The sequence below is a fragment of the Myotis myotis genome, unplaced genomic scaffold, assembly GCF_014108235.1.
Source record: "Myotis myotis isolate mMyoMyo1 unplaced genomic scaffold, mMyoMyo1.p scaffold_m19_p_6, whole genome shotgun sequence".
Lineage (NCBI taxonomy): Eukaryota > Metazoa > Chordata > Mammalia > Chiroptera > Vespertilionidae > Myotis > Myotis myotis.
Window position 1 is genome coordinate 15,758,402 of NW_023416368.1, and position 22,250 is coordinate 15,780,651.

A 22,250-nucleotide genomic window follows, 5' to 3' on the forward strand; every position below is an offset into this window, starting at 1 on the left:
GTAATCTTGTGCCCTTTTCTGTAGGAAAACAATGTCTATATGTCCCTTCTTAGTCATTTCAATTTTGAATATTCAGTCAAGTTATTATATGGTCCCTCCACTTACAGTTTTTCTCATTGCAACTGATAAGCAATCTGTGGGGAGATATTCTGAGACCTCTCCTAATCAAACCCCAGAAACATCTATTGTTTCTTGCTTGAGCTGATTTTCACTGTAATAGGTACAGATGGTGATTCCCCATGTCTAAACAACGTTTATCTAACAGGTACTTTCTCGGTAAGGCACAGCACAGCCTTCTTATGCTTAGAAACACTAGACAGCACTTCAGCACTAGGGTTGGGGCCATAATTAAACAGTGAAATCACCAAGAAAAAGCACAGTGCACAACATAGCACTGAATAGACCAGGGAAGGGACACTTGTTTACAATATGAGAACAGAAAGAAGGCAGAGCATCACCTTTGTGATCCCACCTCAGCTGGGAATGTGTATGAGGGACGACTCAAATTTTTCGCTGCTCTATACATGTTTACAGTGACCATGAAAGCACTGTGAATATTAATTTGGGAGTTACAAATACATTTTAGTGAGCAAGCAAATTCGCAAATATGGAATGAAGTTTAAAAGTTTTTTAAACCCCAGGGGAGAAAGGGTACAAAACGTAAAACAGTCTATGAGACTTAAGATAGAAAATGAAGATCAACAGTTAAGATCAATCAAAGAGATTTTTTAAAAATATGATAAAAATAAATGAGATGTAAAGGAAAATAAAAAGCGGAAAGCCAGCCAACAGAAAAATAAAAGATTAAAGGAAAAGCTATTAGATAAAAAAAGAAAAAACGTACAGGGGTAGGCAAAAGTAGGTTTACAGTTGTGAATACCCAAAACAGTTATATCCTTGTACTAGAGGCCTGGTGTACGAAATTCGTGCACAGGTGTGGTCCCTAGGCCTGGCTGGCGATCGAAGCACGAGCATCTGGTATGAAAGGGCAGGTCCCAGCTGACATCTGGGCCCTGGGCAGCATCTGGGCCCCTGCGTGCCCCCCTCCGCCTGAGTCACGGTGCTCGAGGCTCCACGCAGAGATGCAGTGAGCGTGGCTGAATGCTGTGGGCCAGGGCACAGAGTGGGCCTCTGGGCCGCCCAGCGGCACCACACGGACCGGCTCCTGTGCAAACCCATGGGGAGCCCGACTGGCCCCTGTGGTCCCGGCAGCTGTGGCCCAGCTCACCCAGAAGAGGCCGCGTGGGTGTGGGGCAGGCTCCTCAAGGGTGCCCAGCACCTGAGCGTGGGGGCTTTCCCAACACACGAGCCCTGGTGTCCCAAGGGAAGGTAGCAGGGGGAGTGAGCTCGGGGAACACTTGGCATTCTGACCACACCTCTGTCCCCATCACTCCCGCCCCCAGGTAGCCGGTGAGAAGTTGCAGTGCATTGCTGACTGCCTGCCATGTTCTGCGCTGTCCCCTGGTGGTCAGCGCACGTCATAGTCTCCCGCCGAACAACTGCCCGAGGGGACATTTTGCATATTAGGCTTTTATTATATAGGATTGCTATTTATTAACTTTTGTATTATTTATTTGTATTGCAACTGTGGACCTACTTTTGCCCATTCCTGTACTGTATACTAAAAAATAAAATGTTGAGATGAAAGGTATAAACTAACCTTTTTCAAAGTTTGAAAAGACAAAAAATAGTACATCTATAGAAACAGATTTCTGGGACACTTACAAAAAGCTCCAGGGAAAAGAAGTGTTGTCTCCAAAGTTTTAGAGACTCACAATGCACGTTAGAATAGTAAAGTCTCTGAGAATTGTTGCAGAAATAAAGTTGCCTTTGTTTTTCTGTAACCTTTCCCAAAACTCACCATACACTCCTTTTCTCACATGACACCTGTTAATATCTCCCAGAGTATTTTTCACAAAAGGACAGAGTACTGTTTTAGAAGAAAATAAAAATGAAAATCTTAAAAGTTATCAAGATACATGACAGAAAATAGAAATAAATCAGTTGGAAATAGAAAACAGTTTTGGCTTGGGACTCGCATTCCTGGGGAATAGTCTTCTGTTCTGGCAGCCCTGTTCTGCTGCTAGCCGAGGGGCAGAGAGCAATTTGACTCTACCTTCTGGCCCTCCCTCCAAAGTTGTCTTTTCAGAAAGCTTTTATCTGTGCAGACAGGGCACTGATATAACACGCAGGCTGCTGAGCCAGGGAGTAGAAGCTGATCCTCAGCAGAATTAAATCAGCCCAGCCACAGGATATTTCCTTAGCAAGTCAAGAGTTTTATACACAAGTGCTGTTTTTCTTACCTTTTTTTTTTTTTTAAGGAAAAAATTTTTCATTGTATAAATGTTTTTATGGTTTTTATTCCTTTTAGGCTTCATCCATATACACATATGTTTTTAGATGGTTGATAGTGGTTAGTATTCATACAATTTTGTGTTGTGAAAGCTCTTTTTATATGACCATGAAAGGAAAAGCATTTCCTAGTCATGGCTGCCTCTGCCTGTTCACTTGCTGCAATGTTCCAAGCACCATTCCTGCCTCATTTTGGAAGCAGCTTTCATCCTGCTTCCCTGAACCATACAGGTCTTCTCTTTTGCCAGGCATACAACACTTTGTCCCCTCTCCCAATCTTACTGCCTGCCACCAAAGTGCCTCTGAAAAATAACTCCTTAGCATCATGGGACTAGCTTATGTTGGGATAGCTTCTTGTGAGCCTGTTATCTGCTGCCCAGGTCATGATAGCAGCAGGACCTGTGCTAGAGGAGAGTGGAAGGACTTCCACATAAACCATCATGGCCTTGGACATCCAGACATTTCCTAGGATAATGACTTGTGTTCTTGCAGATGAAACAGTACAGAAATTGGGTATCATGGCCCTTCCAAAACCCTTTTGTTTAGCTAGAGACTGCCTGGAGTGAGTTACATAGACCTTATTTTTGGCATTTTGAAAGTTCAGAATTCTCCTTTGGATATTCCTAAATTGTAAATACAAAATTCATGCTAGATAATTTCCCTTCTGATTAGAATAGTTTCAGTGTTTGTTTTTGGCATAATTTGCTTTGGTATGTACGACCCCGGTGGTTGATATCAGTGAGTTAGTTTAGTGAATCCAAAAAAGTTAGATACATTTTATCAGATGATATCAGATTACCACTAAAATAGAAATTGCTACTTAATGTAAAATAAAAACCTAGCTCACAGTCTATGGTATGCTAAGATTAAGGAGCGTGAAGTTTAAAATACAAACTCTTTTAAGCATAAAATAGCAGTTCTGTGCTGAGGCTTGTATTAATAGATGCTTTGTCCTGTCTCTTAGTGATAACTCATTGCTAGCTCTATGGCCATTTCTTAGTCATAAAGTTATTTCTGCCTTTCTGTATATTTATGTCTTCAAAATCTTCATTTCAGTTTCTACTCTGTGGGTCAGATAGGTTGCTAATACTGTAAAGTTCTGCAACAATGAATGAGATGTGGGTGTTATGCCAGTCTAAGGGGTCATATAAAGAATATCTTCAAATTAAAAATAAAACCTACTGGCAGAAAAATAACCATGTGTGTTAAATGTTTTACACATATCATTTCATTTCATCTCTAAATACATAGGAACTACGTTTCAGAAGAAGAAACTGAGACACAGAGTGGGTGATTTGTCCAGGGATCAGAGACAATATCTGGGTCCTATTAATTTCCTCATAAATTGTTGATCAGTATTAACTTGCTTTTACAGAAAATTAGCCATAAAAGATAAAGCCCATTATGCAAATACATAAATGTGCAATATTTTCCTCTGGCGTGGCTTTGGATTTTAGAACAGTTCCTAGAGTCAAGGCCCATTTTAATTTCTGAAAATGGGTTCTTTTACTTGGTATTGCTAACCACTGAAGTAGTAAGGAAAGGGGGGTAGTTGTAACGTTTCTTCTTCCCACAGGTCATGATTTAGTTGTGTACATCAGCATGTTTTTCTTGGCTTATTTCATTCATATCGTTTTCCTTGCACATCTGTTATATAAACTATAAAACTTATTTCCTTGAAAAGTTGCCAGTTTAAGTCACACTTAATAGTGATCAAGAGGTCGGTATCTTTTGGGAAAAAGAATTAAATGACAGACTTTGAGGGGCAGAAATCCAACTACCATCCTGGTTTAAATTTTTGTTTTGTTTTGTTTTAGATCAATTCTTATATTTTTTGAGTCATTGAAATAATTATATGTGGTTCCTAGTGTTTCCCAAAAGACTTCGTGTTAGACTATACACATTTAATGACCTTTTATGTAAAACGAGGTATTTTAGTTACTGCTTCTATATGTTTTTATCTTTTCAGTGGTCAATTTACATATACATTCTACTGTGGTACATAGTTTGCCATTTGAAACTAAATTTGGGTTGTTGACTTCTTAATAACTATTTAAAAAAATATTTTTATTGATTTCAGAGAGGAAGGGAGAGGGAGAGAGAGAGATAGAAACATCAATGAGGAGAGGGAATTATCGATCGGCTGCCTCCTGTAAGCCTTGAACTGGGGATCGAGCCCGCAACCCGGGCATGTGCCGTGACTGGGAATCAAACCGTGACCTCCTGGTTCAATCACTGAGCCACGCTGAACAGGCTGTAATCCTTCTTGACCTTGAATTCTACATAAACCATAAAATAATGATTTTCTGTGTTTTCTTGGGAAATCTCTCTATATATATAAAAACCAAGTAACCGGAACGGCGGAATGACTGGAATGACTGGTCACTATGAGGCACACTGCGGTGGCCAACTGCCTGATGGGGGCCCCGATCGGCCCCCCAACCTCCTATGGCCCCTACCCTGGCCAGCCTGGCCCCTGATTGGCCTCCCCATCCCTGATTGGGGTGTGGCCGGCTGGGCAACCACCCGCAGCCCCTCCCCTCAGCCAGCCCAGCCCTGATTGGTCCCCATGGGGTGGGCTGGCCGGACCCCACCTGTGCCTGAATCCGTGCACCAGGCCTCTAGTAAATTCATAGGATTTATTCTGTTAACATTTTAGAACAATTTTGTACTTAAGTGATGAACATAATCAGTTTTTGTGACTCTCAGAAGTTTCAGATGTGTATAGTTAGTTTGGGCCCATGCAAACTGATAATGAATTAGTACTGGAAGTTTTCCTGGAATGTTAGATGAACTCTTCTGTAAGCAAGGGACTGAGTACTTATTTCTTTAATGCACAATTTGAAATTGTGTGGATTTGGAATGTTGGTTTTTAAGCTTGAAATATTTAGATAAAGATATCATTTGGGAATACAGATAATCTACAGTGACTATTTTTAGAGATTAGAAGAGAAAGTATGTTATAAATACTAGTAGGTTAATGTTAGTTACTGTAAAAGTTTTTAGATTAAATTTTTCATGTTACATTTCCTATGAAACTGTTCACCTTTCTAAAATACAGTAGATTCTTGATAGATTTTTCTGTTCAAAGTTTTAACTTTTTAAAACATCTAGAAAATTCATAAAAGAAAATAATATATAACTTTGTTTTGATCCAGATTTGACTTGCATGTGTGGAAACAGGCCACCTAGCTAAGCTAGTCATAGGCATCTACCTCACAGCTTTGTTGTGCTCCAGTTCTAGGACTGTGATGAGAATTTAACTTCTTTGTGAAAAACAAAGAAAGCCAACCTCCAGTACTAGTAGTGAACCTGGCAGAGCCTAAGAAAATGATGATTCACAGATAGAAAATAGAAGCTTTGCATATACTTAGAGAGGAGCACCAGGTTTGGTGGTACCTTGGGTTAATGACACAGTCAAATCTAAACAAACTCAATAAAAAGTTTATGAAAAGTGCTCTCCATGCAAAAGTTCTTACCTGAAAAATAAAACTTGGTGAATTTAAATATTAGTTTCCCTGTGCTGAATAAGTCTAGTACGCACAGAATACTTTAACTCTTGTTCGAATCTGGGAGATTGGAGTCTGTACAAACATTTTCATTTTCATAACTTTGAAGATACACAAAGGTGTTAAGGTAGTCTTTCAAGAATGTTAGGGCTTGCCGAAACCGGTTTGGCTCAGTGGATAGAGCGTCGGCCTGCGGACTGAAAGGTCCCAGGTTCGATTCCGGTCAAGGGCATGTACCTGGGTTGCAGGCATATCCCTAGTAGGAGATGTGCAGGAGGCAGCTGATCGATGTTTCTCTCTCATCGATGTTTCTAACTCTCTATCTCTCTCCTTTCCTCTCTGTAAAAAATCAATAAAATATATTTAAAAAAAAAAAAAAAAGAATGTTAGGGCTTATTTTTATAGTTTTTTTTCTACCTGCAGAGTAGTGTTGGTGTTTAATTTGCTCCCCACCCATCCCCAAAGCCCTGAAAAATAAGTACTTTTATAGACAAGAGTTTTATAGAATGTATCTTTCTACTTTATCTGTAAGTAACACAAGTGCAGTCTAAAATTTTGAGTTAAGATTATAGGAATAACCCTTGCTTACAGAAGAGTTCATCTAACATTCCAGGAAAACTTCCAGTACTAATTCAATAACAGTTTGCACAGGCTCAAACTAACTAGACACATCTGAAACTTCTGAGAGTCCCGTAACAGTCAACAATGTTCAGTAATAGGAAAACATCAAGAATGATTAAAATTCTGTAGTTTACTTCTCCACCCCCATGGTAATACTGGACTGAATTATTACTGAAGTGGAAGCCTATCATTGGTCTGAATGGATCAAAGAATTCGGTAGTAGACTTAATGTGAGAATGGCTTTTGGCTTAGAAAAGAGTATGCAGTCCTCCATTTTCTTACAGCTTAAGTCAATTGGGTATTTCAAAAATAGTTAACATTAACTAGGGGTAGTTTTCTGTTGTCTTATATCATTATGGGAGGGAACAATTGACATGGTGTTTTGAACATTAATACAACATCTTCACAACATCTTCTGTGGTTTTAATGTCATATACTAGTAGGCAGGCAGCTTAAGTTTGACTTAGGCAGTTTTTCTGTTTGTACCATGTTTTTAAAATGTTTTATGTATCTAGTCATTGTGTCTAACTTGCTCTTTGAGTATCTAGACTTATTCTTGATCCTTAAAAAGGACTATGGGACTCCCCTCCTCCCTCAACAAAACCTGTCAGTAAGTAAACTGCTCTACAGTGTTTATTTGTATTTAATTTAGTTTTGTTTTTTGACTGATAGCCAAAGGATGAGGTATAATATTTCAGTGCAAATTCATGTTTCAGCATTTGGCATTTTAATGTTCTCTTTTGAAAAGCGAAGAGGAAAACAGAAGGTGCAGAATCCTTTATGTAAATAGGTGAAGTCATAAATAATATGCACGTGAGCTTCCCACATAAAAGATATGTGATTTTTAACTTATCAGATTACTCTTTTCTGAAGTCGTGTTACTGCAGGAGAATGGATAAGGCAGCCTCATACTTTAGATATCTTTAATTTCAGTTTTCCCCATTTTCTTTGCCCTACTTTTAAGAGGAAGAGGGTACATTGGTTTCCTCCTTTTCAGTTGAATAGTTTGTATTTAATATTTACTAAAGCCAAAGAAAATATAATTTCCATAACTTAGAATGTATTTTTTAGGTCTTTTGAAATATTAAATCAGCATTTAGTTCTTTTAGTATCACAGTTTGTGATATTATCTTATATATTAATTAGTAGGCTTTTCATGTAGGTCGGCTTATATTAGTAATTCTCTGATTTTAAGGCATAATGGCACAATAGAAAATGGGCTTTGGAATTAGAAAACCTAACAAAGTTTGAACATCTATTGCCACTTACCAACATGTGATCCTGAGTGAGTTTCTTAACTTCTTTACTAAGGAGTTGTTATAAATATAATATTTTCCCTCTCTCCTCATTCATTTTTTTTTTTTTTTTTAAGAAGAAGGGGCTGTAGTTTTATTCTTGTCTTAGCATGGTGGCAGTTTTATAACTAAGCTACTATATAATCAAATATGATAACATTTGCTTCAGTAGCATTGATTCTTCTATTGAACCACTGCTTGTGTTAAGACAGTTTCCATTGTTTTGTGTTGCATTTTCAGATCAAGAAAATACTTTTTTTTTTTTTTTTGATGGGTAGCAAATATCCAGCCAAGAGGTTGAATCAGCTTTTCTACCTCCCTCACAGCATTTCTGTACAGCCTCACATTTTCTGCTAACAACAAAAACTATGTTTGTTCAGTTTGGGAGTACTGGAGTTCTTATTATTGACCATAAATTTGATGTTCTTTACAGAACTATAACAACATATAACTTGGTTTTAAAATGTGAGTATTGAGTCTATAAAATGTTCAGCTTGCAAATAAGGATAACATGGTGAAAATCCTTTCCTGATGAAAAATGAATATCACAGGGTCCATTATCAAGCCTTTAGAGCGGGTATTCTTAAAACTACTTCCCTAATGTTTTTGCTAGAAAGATTATTTTAAAAATAAAGGGTTTACCCCCAAAATGCATACACACTTTAAGAGCTAGTGGCTCAATTTTGAAAATGAAATGTATTTTAATAAACACTGCCTTTATAATTATTCAAAGTGTGTATACATTTTGGGGAGATACCCTATATAACAAATTTTCCTGGCTTGAATGATTTGTTAACTCAGAAAACTTTCTTCATTATTCATTTTATAGATGTTTTATTATTTTTAAAAGGTTTTTTTTAAAGATTGATACTTTACAAGGAGCATAATAATTTTACCTAAATCATAAAAGTATCATCTGACTCTGTGGCATTGAGATTAAAAGTAACTTTTTTTAAAAAATATATTTTATTGATTTTTTACAGAGAGGAAGGGAGAGGAATAGAGAGTTAGAAACATCGATGAGAGAGAAACATCGATCAGCTGCCTCACGCACACCCCCCACTGGGGATGTGTCATCAACCAAGGTGCATGCCCTTGACGGGAACCAAACCTGGGACCCCCCAGTCCGAAGGCCGACGCTCCATCCACTGAACCAAACCCACCAGGGCTTAAAAGTAACTTTTAAATAAAGGCTTTATTTTCAGGAATCATTCTTCCCTAATATATAGTTTTTAAAAATAATTTTTAATACCAATAGTAGGTACTTAAATTATTTCCTGTAGTTTTACATACATAGAACTTGATTTGTATATATATTTTAGTACATATACATATATTTTAGTTAGTAAAAGTAAACATTAGAAGTATAAATAATACTTCCCCTCATGTGGTCTATCATGATGCTTATTTCCCTTTACAGAGTTAAAGTGTAGCTAATGATATATTATTTGATTTATATTTTTAATGATATTTAATAATTTCCTTTGATTACAATATGTTCATGGGGTAATTTTGGAAAATTCAGCAAAGTTGTAAGAAAAACATACTATTATTTAAAACCATTATTTTGAGCTGTCTTTGTCTTTTGCTGCCTGTTTTCTGTTTCTCTGACCCTCTGTGTCTTAAGTGTGGATGGGAGTATGCATGTGTACGATAAAATAGAAGTTTAAAGATCCAAAAGAAAATACTGCTAAATATTTTCCTGACCTTGGAGTGAATGAAGTATTTATAATAAGTTTAAAATAAAAAGAAAAAACTATATTAGAAATGTAGACACATTTGAATCCATTTTTAAAAAAAGTAAAATTCAAAAGGCAAGCTGGAAAAAATATTTCTTACATCATTCCGTTTTAATTTCCTTATTCCTTTGTTAGTAGTTAGTACTGGATTACACTTTGCTTTTCCTGTAGTGTATAGTTTTGTTTTAATAAAGCCTATTTTTGAACTTTTGACAGAAAAACTATAAATGATATACAAATATTTTTCTTACCATTTTATTGATTTTTCTTAATGTAGATTAGAAGCATTGACCATTTGTAAGTAAAAGCCCATTTTAGCTTTTACTTACAACCAATTTTTGCTTCTAAAACCTGGACTCAAACTGTTGTCAAGTAAAGTAACTTGATATTTTATCATTAGTGAGTGGTGAAATAAGCAGAAAATGGGGAATAAAGAGGAAGGCTAAAGTGAACATTAATAATTTACAGATTGAGGAATCAACCCTCAACTAATTGAACTTTGTCTATGTTCACGCAGCCATGAAGCATGTGTATAGAGCTTGCAGATAGTAAGTTTTAGCAGTCGGCATTAAAGATCCAGTGAGTGAGAGGTGCTGGGTTGTCTGGAGTTAAGTATACTCACTGGGGACTCTTAATTTTGTCCTACGTATTTACTAGGGTTTGTGAGGAACAAAAGTAAACTGTAAAAGAACTGTGGAAGCAATTAGCAGTTTTACAAATATAAGAAATAATGATTTTAATTGTGGATTTTATCCTTGGAAAAAACAATTGTTCAGTATTGCTTAAAGGTAAAATCTTCAGGACATGATCAGCTTATATTCTTTGGTAATATATATATATATTTATATATATATATATATATATATATATATAAAAGGCTAATATGCTAAGTGTCTCTCCTATCGTCTGACCAGTTGCTATGATGCACACTGATCACCAGGGGACAGACACTCAACGCAGGAGCTGCCGAGCTGCAGTGACTTGGCAGCTGTGGTTCTGGGGTGACACACCCTGAAACCAGAGAGGAGGGAGCCTGATTCTTCACAGGGTCACATGATTCCACCTTCGGCCATGGGTTATGTTGTTGCTGGGGCACTGTTGACCCCGAATCTGGTTTACTGCACACTTGCGTTTGCATTCCACAACCTGTGCAACAGCAACTTTGCAGAATGCCCTCTCGTACTCTAGGACTCCTTGGGTGATGTCGGAGAGCCAGTTTCGGCCAGGCCGAGGGACCCCACCTGCTGGAGGGACCCTGCTCACTCACAGATGCTGGGGAGGGACTGCAGGAGGTTGGCTCCAGGGCGTGTCCGGCCCATCTCACCCACCTTCTAATTAATTTCCTTTCAATGGGCACGAATCAGTGCACCAGGTCACTAGTTTCTTATAATTTTGTTTGCAGAATAGATCAGAAACCTTTGTCTGAATTTTATGTTTTAAAAAACTGATGAGAGAGCCCCCTCTAGTGTCTGAAATATCCATTTTTAAACATTTGTGTCAATCATGGGAAGTTTAGGGAATAAATTAGCTGCTTTTCCCTTTCACATCTGGACATAATTTTTTTTAACTTTTCTTTTTGGAGGGAGGGAGGGTTTTTCCTTTTTTTAAAAGGTCACCGGAATTATGGGTAGGGTGTGGATTGAGGGCAATAGAAAACATGGGAAAGGAAAGATCAAAATGCCATCTCTACCTTTTTAGAAATAGTTATTTTTGAATGACCTGGAAAAAGGCCAGACTATACAGTGTTGTTTTGTTTTAGTTTACATTTGTTTCTGCATTGAATGAGTCTTAAAAATACTTTGTTTTGAAATTCTTTGTGATTAGATCTCATCTTAAGAGAATTCTTTCCAGTTTCTGAAGCAAGTTTTATTGGAAAATGACTTTAAAATAGAGCCTGCTTCTCTTCATGGAAGTGTTCTCATTTTGTTATTTTTTTGTTGTTATTGTTGCCATATCTTTCTGTGGATATACCTTATAACGATATTGTACGTCTGTTTTAATGGCAAGTTGTCATTTTGCATAGTTCCCATTGTTTTTGGAACCAAGGAAATAAGGAGATTCTTAAATTCTTGGCTCTCTGCCACCTCTCCTTCTAAACACACAATATTCCAACCCACAGGCCTTCAGCTAAGAATTTTGTGAAGGGTTACGGAAACAGGACCTTTCTCATTTGACCCATGGGCTTTTGTGGCTTGAACAAGGAGAGCAGTGTTCTGAAAGCAACAGCATTTAAGGCTCTCGTGAAATATTTCAGAGTATGGACTGAGAGATTAACTTCTTTCATCTTATTCTCAAATTAAACAATGCAAACAGATTGCAAGTGCATTCTTGATAATGAAATGCTTGGATGAACTATAATCCTAATTGCTATTGTTCATTCCCACAGCTGCATTTTGACACTTTTAACTGCCTACGCCACACATTCTTCAGCCAGTAGGACAAACAAAAGCATTCTGAAATCAATCATTTTGTGGCATCTTAAATTGCAAATCTGTCATTGGCTGCCTTGATTTTGGCTGCCTTGATTTTATTTTGGTTCCATTGTTGACAAAATTAGGAAAAAATATGATTATTCTCTTTATACATAAAATTATTGTCAATAGAATTATTAGTGGATTTTTATGTAAATTCACTCATTAATAGTATTAAATTTTAAAGGAGGCAGTGGAGATTGTGTTTTATTTTAACCCCAGGGAAATAACTTGTATTTATTTTATCATACTAATTAATATTTTCCAAGATTTAAAAGAAAATATTAGTGTTTTGCTTTTCTTCCTTAGTAGAATAGTATTTTGGATGTAAATCTAGAAGTCGGGTTTATTCTGTGATTTGGCAAGTCATAATTATATGCATAATGGTTCTTTTAAAATTTGACCCAAAACTGTTTATAACTAGTCTGTTTCTTCAAAATAAATTGAAGTGTTTTCAGTAAATCTGAAATTTATCTTTTTTTGTGTTCGAGAAAGATTCAGTTGCCAATTTTAATCAAACCTTTCTTATTTTAAAAGTAAAATTGTTTGATGGCTAAAAAACTATATAGCAAAAGTTGGATCTATTTAAGTAATAGTTACCAAATTCTGATTTCTCATTATTTCTAAGAATTAATTTTAAGTGGGAGATTTGAATTACCATATTCATTGTCATCTATTGTAACAATTGTTTAGTAACAATTGGAACTTTAGATGTCAAATTAATGGTGGTATAGTGTGTCACATTTTCAGAGTATTTCTTTACTCCTCAGCATATCTTTGAATTCTTAAATCCGTATAAGTATGTGAAATTGCTTTAAATATCAAGCAGTTTTGCCATCTGATGTTTTAAATTTAAGGTACTCTTTAATCATTTTTTTATAAAAATATTTAATATTTTAAAATTCTAATAGGTGATTATTATCTTTAAGAATAAAAGCATAATAGCTAACATATTAAGGACTTCCTATATGTCAGACACTGTGCTAATAATTAAGTACCATTTGACATGCTCCCTTTGAATTAGTAATCTTATTCTAATTTTGCATTTGAAGAAGCTGAGTTAGAAAGAATCAAAATAGTTTTGTCAAAGGTTACAAAGTGATTGGAATGAGATTTTTCTGACTCCTAGAAGCCATGTTCTTGACCACTGATGAAGTCTAAGTGAAAGTTAAATGATTATCATACAATCTCCTGATGGAATATCCTATAGCCATTAAAAGTGTGGGTTACAGTGACTATATAGTGAGGTTCAAAATGTATATAAGTTAAAAAGATTAAGTGTTTACAGTTAAATGTTCAAAGTGGTTCTAAACATTTTTTTGGAGTGTTTTATTTGTTATTGCTTTTTTAAAAAAATATAAATAATGTTCAGCTGTTATATAATTTTGTCAATTAATTTCCAGAACTTCTGTAAGCCAGAAATTTCAGACTGCATGTAAACCAGTTCTAGTCAGGAAACTGACAACTTCAGTTTATAATAAACTCTATCATGTTCAATTTTCTTTTTAATTTGACCCCAAACCATTTTTTACTAGACTTATGCCAGTTCTAATATAATCTATTATCAGTATCCTTGAAGAGTAATGGAATAGTAAAATCTTCTTAAAGATAACTTAAATGTGCTATATAGTGTCCTCAGGGTAGCTGGTGCATAGAAGGTATTTTCTTTTCCACCCTGTAGGACACCCAGTAGTGTCATTATTAAGTTTTCATGTGTTTCTCACATTTTGATGCTAATCTTTGTGCGTATGTGCGTGCATTTTTTTTCCTTTGCAGCACCAATGTGGTTATGAATTATTCAGAGATCGAGTCTAAGGTTCGAGAAGCAACGAATGATGATCCTTGGGGACCTTCTGGGCAACTCATGGGAGAGATTGCCAAGTAAGTTATAATTTGACTCAGCAGTGCAGAAAGAATGCAAGTATCTTTACATAGAAATGTGAAATTTGCTTTCAGTTTTAAGTCGTTTAGCTGCCAGATAGAAATTTTGCATAATCATTCAAATATTAATGGAGGAAGTTTTTTTACACCGGATCCATTCTCTTTAAAAATTAGCTCAAAAAAGTAAAGCAAAAATTTTGTCAATGAAGTTTAAAGACTTACTGTAACTTACCATGTAAAAGTTTGACATGTGTATAAAATAACTTGAAATAAACTTATGAACATTTGAAGACTTGTAAAATATAATATTTATTATTGGGGTTTATAAATGTACTAGATATTATACAAAATATAGGAAAAACACTTTCAAGGAAGCATATCATTAAATTTTTTTAATTAAACTTACCTTTTTTAAGGCTCTTTAGGAAAACATAGTAACTTAGAACAAGCCTGCCATCTACGGTCAAAATTAACATATTGCAAGGAAAATTATTCTCTTTTCAGGGCTACATTTATGTATGAACAATTTCCAGAACTTATGAATATGCTTTGGTCACGAATGTTAAAAGACAACAAAAAAAATTGGAGAAGAGTTTATAAGGTATGGGCATTAGTCTGTTTTTATTACTTAACATGTTTAAAAAGAATGCTTGAAATTTTAAGGTGTATATTCATAAGTGACAATAAATCCTAGAATATCCTAAAACAGGTATTTGTGTTCTGTTTTCTAGTTACCATGAACAACTATTCTTAAAATGTTTTAAAATAATATTAATACTACTTCTAAATGTTGAATTTTTTTATTTTATAGGTTAAAATTTTTCCAACTAAAAACATTTATGCATTTCAGAAGTAATGAATCTATAGTAGTATGCATATTTAGTGTATGAGCAATTAAGATGAAAACCTTAGTTTAATATGGTTTGTCATCTCTACATAAAATTTTGCCTTATAACAGTATTATTATATTCTGCACCAAAAATGTTAGTTTAAAATAAAGTTAGAGAACCTGTTTTGATCTCCTAATATAATCCAGAATATTAAGACAAGATAGTCAACTCTTCTTCCTTTCCCACCATAATTTTCTTGCTTCTTGGAATAAGTTCTAATATGCTTTCGAAAATGGTGTATAATATTTATTTTTGAAATTTTGAAAACAATATTTCTGGCTTTCAGGATTGGAAAACAATGTTTTAGTTACATGTTTTGTATGCTGTTTGTTTCTGAAAACATTCACTGTCATTTCCTCAACTTGTACAGTAGTTGTGATAAAATAGTTAAAATTTCTGTAAATTAAATTTTTTAAATTAGAGTTAAAAATAATCTTGTGTAAGCTACTTTTTAGGGGACACATCTGTAATACTCTCAACAATAAAGAAAAAATAAATAAAAACACAAAATAAAAAAATAAATCAAGAATAGTTCCTGGTAGAGGGAGGGCTTTTACCACTCAATTTTGCCAACTTAGCTAAATTTTTATACATCTTACCTTTATGTGAGGTTTGTTTCAAGCAAAGTTAAGATAAAAAATGCACAATATAGTTCTTTTAATGTAACTGTGCAGTATTCACCGCTATCTAATACCAGAACATTTTCATCACCTCAAAAAGAAACCTCATAAACGTTTTTTCCCCCTCTTTATTTGTTGGCAGCAAGTGTTTGAAACAAAAGCCATATTATTAACCCCCAAAATTAAATTTTATCTGTGGAAAATGCTGTGGGATCTTATAATTACTATATAGTTGTTCTCTTTAAACTAACGTTCTAACTAATCACACTTCCATAATGCCCAGATGAAAAGTAAAAACTGAGCCAGCTTTCTGAAAGTTTAGTATTCATTTATATCATACATTCAAATATTTCTTAACATCTGAATTTTATTTTTAATCTTCTGACACATGGTATTCAGTGGATAGTGCTTGGTATAAGGGGAACTTCAAATTGATAAGTTTTAGACTGTATAAAGTTTAATACACGCAAAGAGTTTCCTCTCCCCTCATGAAGATTATTTATTTGCTAATGCCGGGATTATTTTTTTAACCATTTACCAAAGCTTTACCAGTATTTATTTTGTTAAATCATTTGGTGCGTTTTATTTTTACAGTCATTGCTGCTCCTAGCTTACCTCATAAGGAATGGATCAGAGCGTGTTGTTACAAGTGCCAGAGAACACATTTATGATTTGCGATCCCTGGAAAATTACCACTTTGTAGGTGAGCAATAGAAAAACCTTATAAGCAAATTAAAACAGTAGTTGGAGTTGTCAGTCACCTGAACCAGCTTAGAAGCTTCTCCTCTCTAATTAGAATGTGACTGTTGCTGGTTGTGTGACGAGTGCAGAATCCAAGACGTGGGGCCCTAGAGTATTAATTAGTGAAGACAAGAACTTGCAGAAAAGACTGGCTAATAACAACAGAACCAACACAACATGAGTGTTCGGGTTTATATTAAAATATGCACTGGAGACTGGTCCCCTGTGGTGTCCATAAAGGAATAGCTTTAATCAGATGGGAAGAAAAGGTTAGAGCTCCAAAACACACACATCTGTTTGAAGCTGGGGATTCTTTTCCTCCACCAAATAATATTTACTGTGCAAAGGCAGCAAGGCCAGAGTGTGTTTTGAATGTGAAAGAGGATACAGAATGAACCACATTTCATTTTGTAGTGTACCCCAGTTGAAAGCACTTTAAAATTCAGTTTTTCAGCTATACTAAATTCTGGTAATTAGTGTTTTTAAACTTGTATTGGGAAAACCAAGGAATTGGGGGTGGGTACTTTTCAGTCATTAATTGTGAATTTTAATGACTGAAATGAGTTTTGCTTTTTGTTTTGTTAAAATATTATCGAAAAAGAAAATAACATTCATGGATATAAGTCCATTTCATATGGTCATTATTAGTAATCCTTCTTAGTGGATCTTTAATTGATCTTGCATAGCATTATTATCTCTGGTCCTTTATAGTTAACCTTTACAGGCTTTTAACAAACCAAATTTGCATCTCAAACCTTAGAATTTGCTGATGAGGAAATGACAAATTTTAACAACACATTTTGCCTCTATTAAAATATTGAAGTTAGTTTTTTATGTTGAAATTTTCATGCCTGTTTTTTGTGTTAAAGAATTCGATACAGATTAACTAAATTCTTAAGGTTTTGTTTCTCCCTTACCATCCTCACAGATGAGCATGGCAAGGATCAAGGTATAAATATTCGCCAGAAGGTTAAAGAATTGGTTGAATTTGCCCAGGATGACGACAGGCTTCGTGAAGAGCGAAAGAAAGCAAAGAAGAACAAAGACAAATATGTTGGGGTTTCCTCAGACAGTGTTGGAGGATTCAGATACAGTGAGTATCAAAAACAGACTGGCACCTAAATATCAATTTAGCTTCTGGGATATATTTTAAGAATCATTGAAATAGGAAAGACCAAAATGCTATTTTTTTAGGAATACATAGAATACTGAAATATACATAATAGTCATTTCAGCTCCTGTTACATGAATTTTAGGAATCTTTCTCTTTATTTTTTACTTTGGTGGATTCAAGAATATGATTTTAACCATTAATTGTTAAATGACTGCAATAAAACTATATATCCTGCTCTCTTGGGATTATCATTCTTTAAAAAAAGGATTTCTCTAATTCACCATTTAGCGCATAAAAATATGAATTTTGATCAAGAGATGATCTTTCTAATTTGAAACCAATTTAGCTGTTTTGGGCCAAAAATAGATACTAATATTCCTATAAGTTAGTTCAGCCTCAGTTTTTTCCCTTCATTAGGCAGTGCATTAATTTGCCATAGAAAAAGGTGACTGGCAGTACCATCAGTTTTCATCAGGCCTATCATTGTATTGTTCCTAACACATTTCAGAGCAGCTAGAACATTCATCTCCTATGTTTATTTTATTTATTATTATCATTATTATTATTTTTATCCTCACCGGGGATATGTTTATTGATTTTAGAGAAAGAGGGAGGGAGGAGGAGAGGGAAAGAGAAACATTGATGTGAGAGAAACATCACCCTGTTGCCTCCTGTATGCATCTTGACTGAGGTTTGAACCACCAACCTGGGAATATTTCCTGACCAGGAATCAAACCCGCAACCTTTTGGTGTACGGGACAACACTCCAACCAACTGAGCTACCTAGCAGAGCTCCCGTGTTTATTTTTAATGTAATCATATAGTTTGTCTAAAATAGATCACTAGATGCTTGAAACATACAGAAAGTATCAGAGTATGTCTCTTTGGTCTCGGCTCTACTGGAGCTCTGGTCACCCCTGGTCATTTTGTGGACACAGTGCTCTGTATACTTAACTGCATATTGGGGCTCTCCAACTCTCCCCACCCATATCTGAATTGTTTATATTTGGATTATACTGACAAGTTGTAACTCATCATTGGAACTGTGTGAAAACTTTCTATTTCTTGTCTTATGATTACCAACTAGGATAAAAGAATATTTTCACTCCTTTGCAACTCTGCTTTCTTGCCCACAAGAAAAAATACTGCACTTAACTAGCTGTTAGAGGATGTTTCTAACAGCAAAAAAATTTCTTTATGTATCAGCATCAAAAGGGAATTTGTGAATCGGGAAAAAATATTTATATTAAATAAATCACATAAATATGTTTTGGAGTTTTTATTTGTTTAGGGGAATAAGACATTTTTAGATTATTTGCCTAAGTAATTTTTGTTCTTTAACTTTTTCAAACTAGCTATAGCAATTTAATGTGTTTTTTAGTAGAAATTGCTCTTTGCAACTTATTTCTTCATTCTACTTGCTTAGAATCCTCCTTTTTACCAGCACAATGTAGAATTAGAAAAATTTAGAAAATTGAATAAGTTTTCAGAGTCAGTCACAGTGAACTAATATACAGTATTTGCAGTGGAGATGAGTTGTACATCCTATCTATTGCATCACATTCTTTTATAAATTATTTTCAGAGACCTAACTAATCAACTTTAACTATTTTATATGTGTGTTTGTTTGTTTTTTATTTTGACATCAGGTAATATCCTGCCAATATCCAGTATCTTTGGCACACATTTAGTATGACATCTACCACAATAACCAGTTTAGTTTTCATCTACTTTGATTTTTCTGGTAAAAAAAAAAATTTCAGTCTGGTTTATCACATTGTCATTGAAATGTACGTTATTAGAAAAACCACCATTTTAATAAAACCATCCTGGTTTAAATTTAATAAGCTTTATTCATGTTTTGTTCAAGTTGGTGGTCACTTTCAGATTAGTAGACATATTTTAAAATCCTCAAGCTCTTACAGAAAATTTTGACTTTGTTGTTTTAGCAGACAACTCAGTAAATGGTTTTATTCAATCTCCAAAGGACATATATGCCATCAGAACTTGTTAACCAAAGTTCAAAACAAAAGATCTCTTAGCCACATTTGTATTATTTTATTTCTCATTGCTCTTCCCCTTTTTCTCCAACCTGTCTTAATTTTCAATGTTTTCTTCTCTTTAACCTCATGGCTTCTCTGTACCTTCTATTCTTGCCTCAAGTTTGAGTTTGGATATGGACAGGGAAATGGAAAAGTTCCCTTTAATGTTCATAATTCCTTTCTCTCCTTTGGACCTCAAGGTCAAGGATGAAAACAGATCTTGACATTTTGGGGGTTTTTGTTCACTGCCATGATCTATTCCCTTCATGCTCAAATTCACTGAGGCTCCATAGGTTTTGCTAGTCCCAGCATATGTTTGTTCTGAACTGCTTGAGCATACTTCATGATTCCAGTCTGTGTAGCTTTTGGTAGTTAGAATATTTTTTTCTTGTTACTGTAATTAAAAGATGCTTTCTCATGTCATGAAGTCCATTGAGTTATATGTCTAGTTAGATACTAAGGAATGACATTTATGAGTCTTTTCAGCACATTGGGATATGTAGCATCCTATATCTTGTGCTTTAGGAGACTTTGCCATCCAGTACTTTGCTAATAATTGAAAAATTCTTGAGAGACAGGAATGAAATATAATTCATTAAGTGACTTTTGTGAAAACAGAAAGATTTCCATTTCTCCTTTGCTTATATAGCCTGTTGTGGTTCTTGTGTTTCCCTCTACTCCTTCCAGCAACCTTTAAGAACTTCCTGACAATGCTGTGCTATGCATTAAGGTCATGCAAGTTTTCATAAATAAAAGCTTTTGAATCTGCATTCCTGCCACCTAATGACTGGCAGTACATGCTGTGCCTTGCTGTAATTGTGTTGATTCAGCACTGTGGGAGCTTTCTGTTTTCCTTTGAAAACTATTTTATTATGAGGAAAAGCTTCAGAAATAAGAACAGTAGATACCTTCTGAATTTAATATCCTTAGAGTTGCTTCTCTTTTTAATGCTTATATAGGTGAAAGATATGATCCTGAACCCAAATCAAAATGGGATGAGGAGTGGGATAAAAACAAAAGTGCTTTTCCATTCAGTGATAAATTAGGTGAACTGAGTGATAAAATTGGAAGCACAATTGATGACACCATCAGCAAGTTCCGGAGGAAAGATAGAGAAGACTCTCCAGAAAGATGCAGGTATTAACACTTTGTATTCTGGGTCACTTGGAGAGGGTGCTAAAGTTATGCAGCTGTTTTTGTTTTGTTTTGGGTGTTATTATTTGAGGTTCAGCTTTTCCCCCCTAATATATTTAAGTTTTAGGTACCCAGAAAAATTGTGCATAAAGTACAAAGTTGCCATATTAACACACATAAAATTTCTACTGTCATTAACATCTCATATTAATATGGTTCATTTATTAACAATTGATAACCAATATTGATAAATTGTTAACTCTGTTGTTTGCATTAGGTTCACTGTGTTGTACGGTTGACAAATGTATAATATCCACCATTATAGAACCATATAGAATAGTTACCCTGACCTAAAAATGCCCCTTGCAAAAATATGGAATGATTTATGAATTTGCATGTCATCCTTGCACATGGATCATGCTAACCTTCTCTGTATTATTCCAATACTAGTATGTTTGTTGCTGATGACTGGCTGTGCAGCTGTTTTTAAAATTCAAGGTCAAACATTATTTGAAATTTGTATTAACACGCTTTCCATATTGTCTGTGTCCATTTATTTCTAAAGTTATCATATTTCCTATATGTTTTTATTGAGGCTATTTATTGGAATTACTTTTTTGCCAATAAGAACTTTCAGAGCTTATTTTTCATTTGGGCATCAGATTATCCAGAAATCTAAGATATTGCTGAGGGAAAACAAAGTTTATTATATTAAATTTAAAACTAGGGCTTGAAATTTGACTCCTCCTGTGACATTTCATTATGATTCTGTGCCAGTGTGTACCAGAAAAAAAAAATTCCAAATGGATTTTTGGACTAAATGTTTTTGAGTATAGACCTATATTTTCACAAACTACATTTTCTAATGGTAGGGCATTTTTATTTAGATTTATATAGAGCAATACTTGGAATAGCATTAATTTTTTTTCTACTTACCAATATAGCTATAATCTAGTTTTCCTTCTAGTTAAAAGAGCAATGTATGTTGAGCACTTCACTTGCAAAGCAGGTTTTATAAGATTTTTTAATCATTTGTGCCCCATAGTATTTCTGATAGGCTAAAGAAAGGGTTTTTACCTTTACTGTATAGAAGTAAAACCTGAGGTCCATTAAGGCTGTGTGGAACTTGCTTAAAATAACAATTAGTGATGGAAGCCTTCAAGTGACTTCTTATAACTAAGTACTATCTCTTTTTTTCCTTAAAACATATTAATAGTTCAGATTTAGGGGTCATCAAAAGAGGAAATATAATTTTGAAACTAGGGATTTTTTAATATTTGTTTAGTGTTTCCATATATATTAAATCCCTGGAATTCCTGTCTTTTTCAACAATGTTTCTAGATATGATCTTTGAAGAGCTAGAATTTATTTTTAGTGCTTTGAATATGTATATCTATTTTATAACTACATTTCTAGCTCTTTAATACTGAAATAGTTACATATGGTAATAAATACTAAACTTTGGGAAACGGTGCCTACTTCAAATATTCTGTGCAATTTTTCTCTCATTAATGTTCTTGTGGCCTGTGTGTTTACATTTTTATTTTGGTTTAGAAAACACAATAGAATATATTGCTGTTTCCTGAAGAAGTGTGGGAATCAGGTAGATAAGGTGGTTAGACATCAATGTATTCTGGTGTTAGTACTTTCCTTTGCCCTTCCATTCCCACATTCTCAGTTTTTCTTTCTGGGCTTTTGTCGTCTTATTCTTGTTTTTTCTCTTTTTCTACCTTGATTTTTTTTCTATGTTGACTCTAAGACAGGATCTGCTAGAGTTCCTAACTCTCTTATATAGAGTATCCAAGTTTAAAATTGAAAATACAGTGTGTATTTTTTATCCT

The 22,250-nt window shown here is 34.6% G+C and overlaps 1 protein-coding gene and 1 non-coding gene across 5 annotated transcripts in view; one reads left to right on the plus strand and one right to left on the minus strand.

Annotated features, from left to right (window-relative positions):
• CLINT1 (clathrin interactor 1) overlaps positions 1–22,250 on the plus strand; it is a 54,218-nt gene that overhangs the window by 11,421 nt on the left and 20,547 nt on the right. For 3 of the 4 annotated variants that reach the window (XM_036311919.1, XM_036311920.1, XM_036311921.1), the window contains exons 2-6: positions 13,764–13,868; positions 14,373–14,469; positions 15,973–16,081; positions 17,048–17,212; positions 20,235–20,412. In XM_036311919.1, coding sequence (XP_036167812.1) covers positions 13,764–13,868; positions 14,373–14,469; positions 15,973–16,081; positions 17,048–17,212; positions 20,235–20,412 — 654 coding nt within the window. Of the gene's footprint in view, positions 1–13,757; positions 13,869–14,352; positions 14,470–15,972; positions 16,082–17,047; positions 17,213–20,234; positions 20,413–22,250 lie in introns of those variants that run through there. The other variant, XM_036311922.1, reaches the window with a different exon arrangement.
• On the minus strand, positions 20,777–20,880 carry LOC118659409. The gene has a single exon (XR_004968540.1). It is a non-coding gene; the product is annotated as a U6 spliceosomal RNA (small nuclear RNA).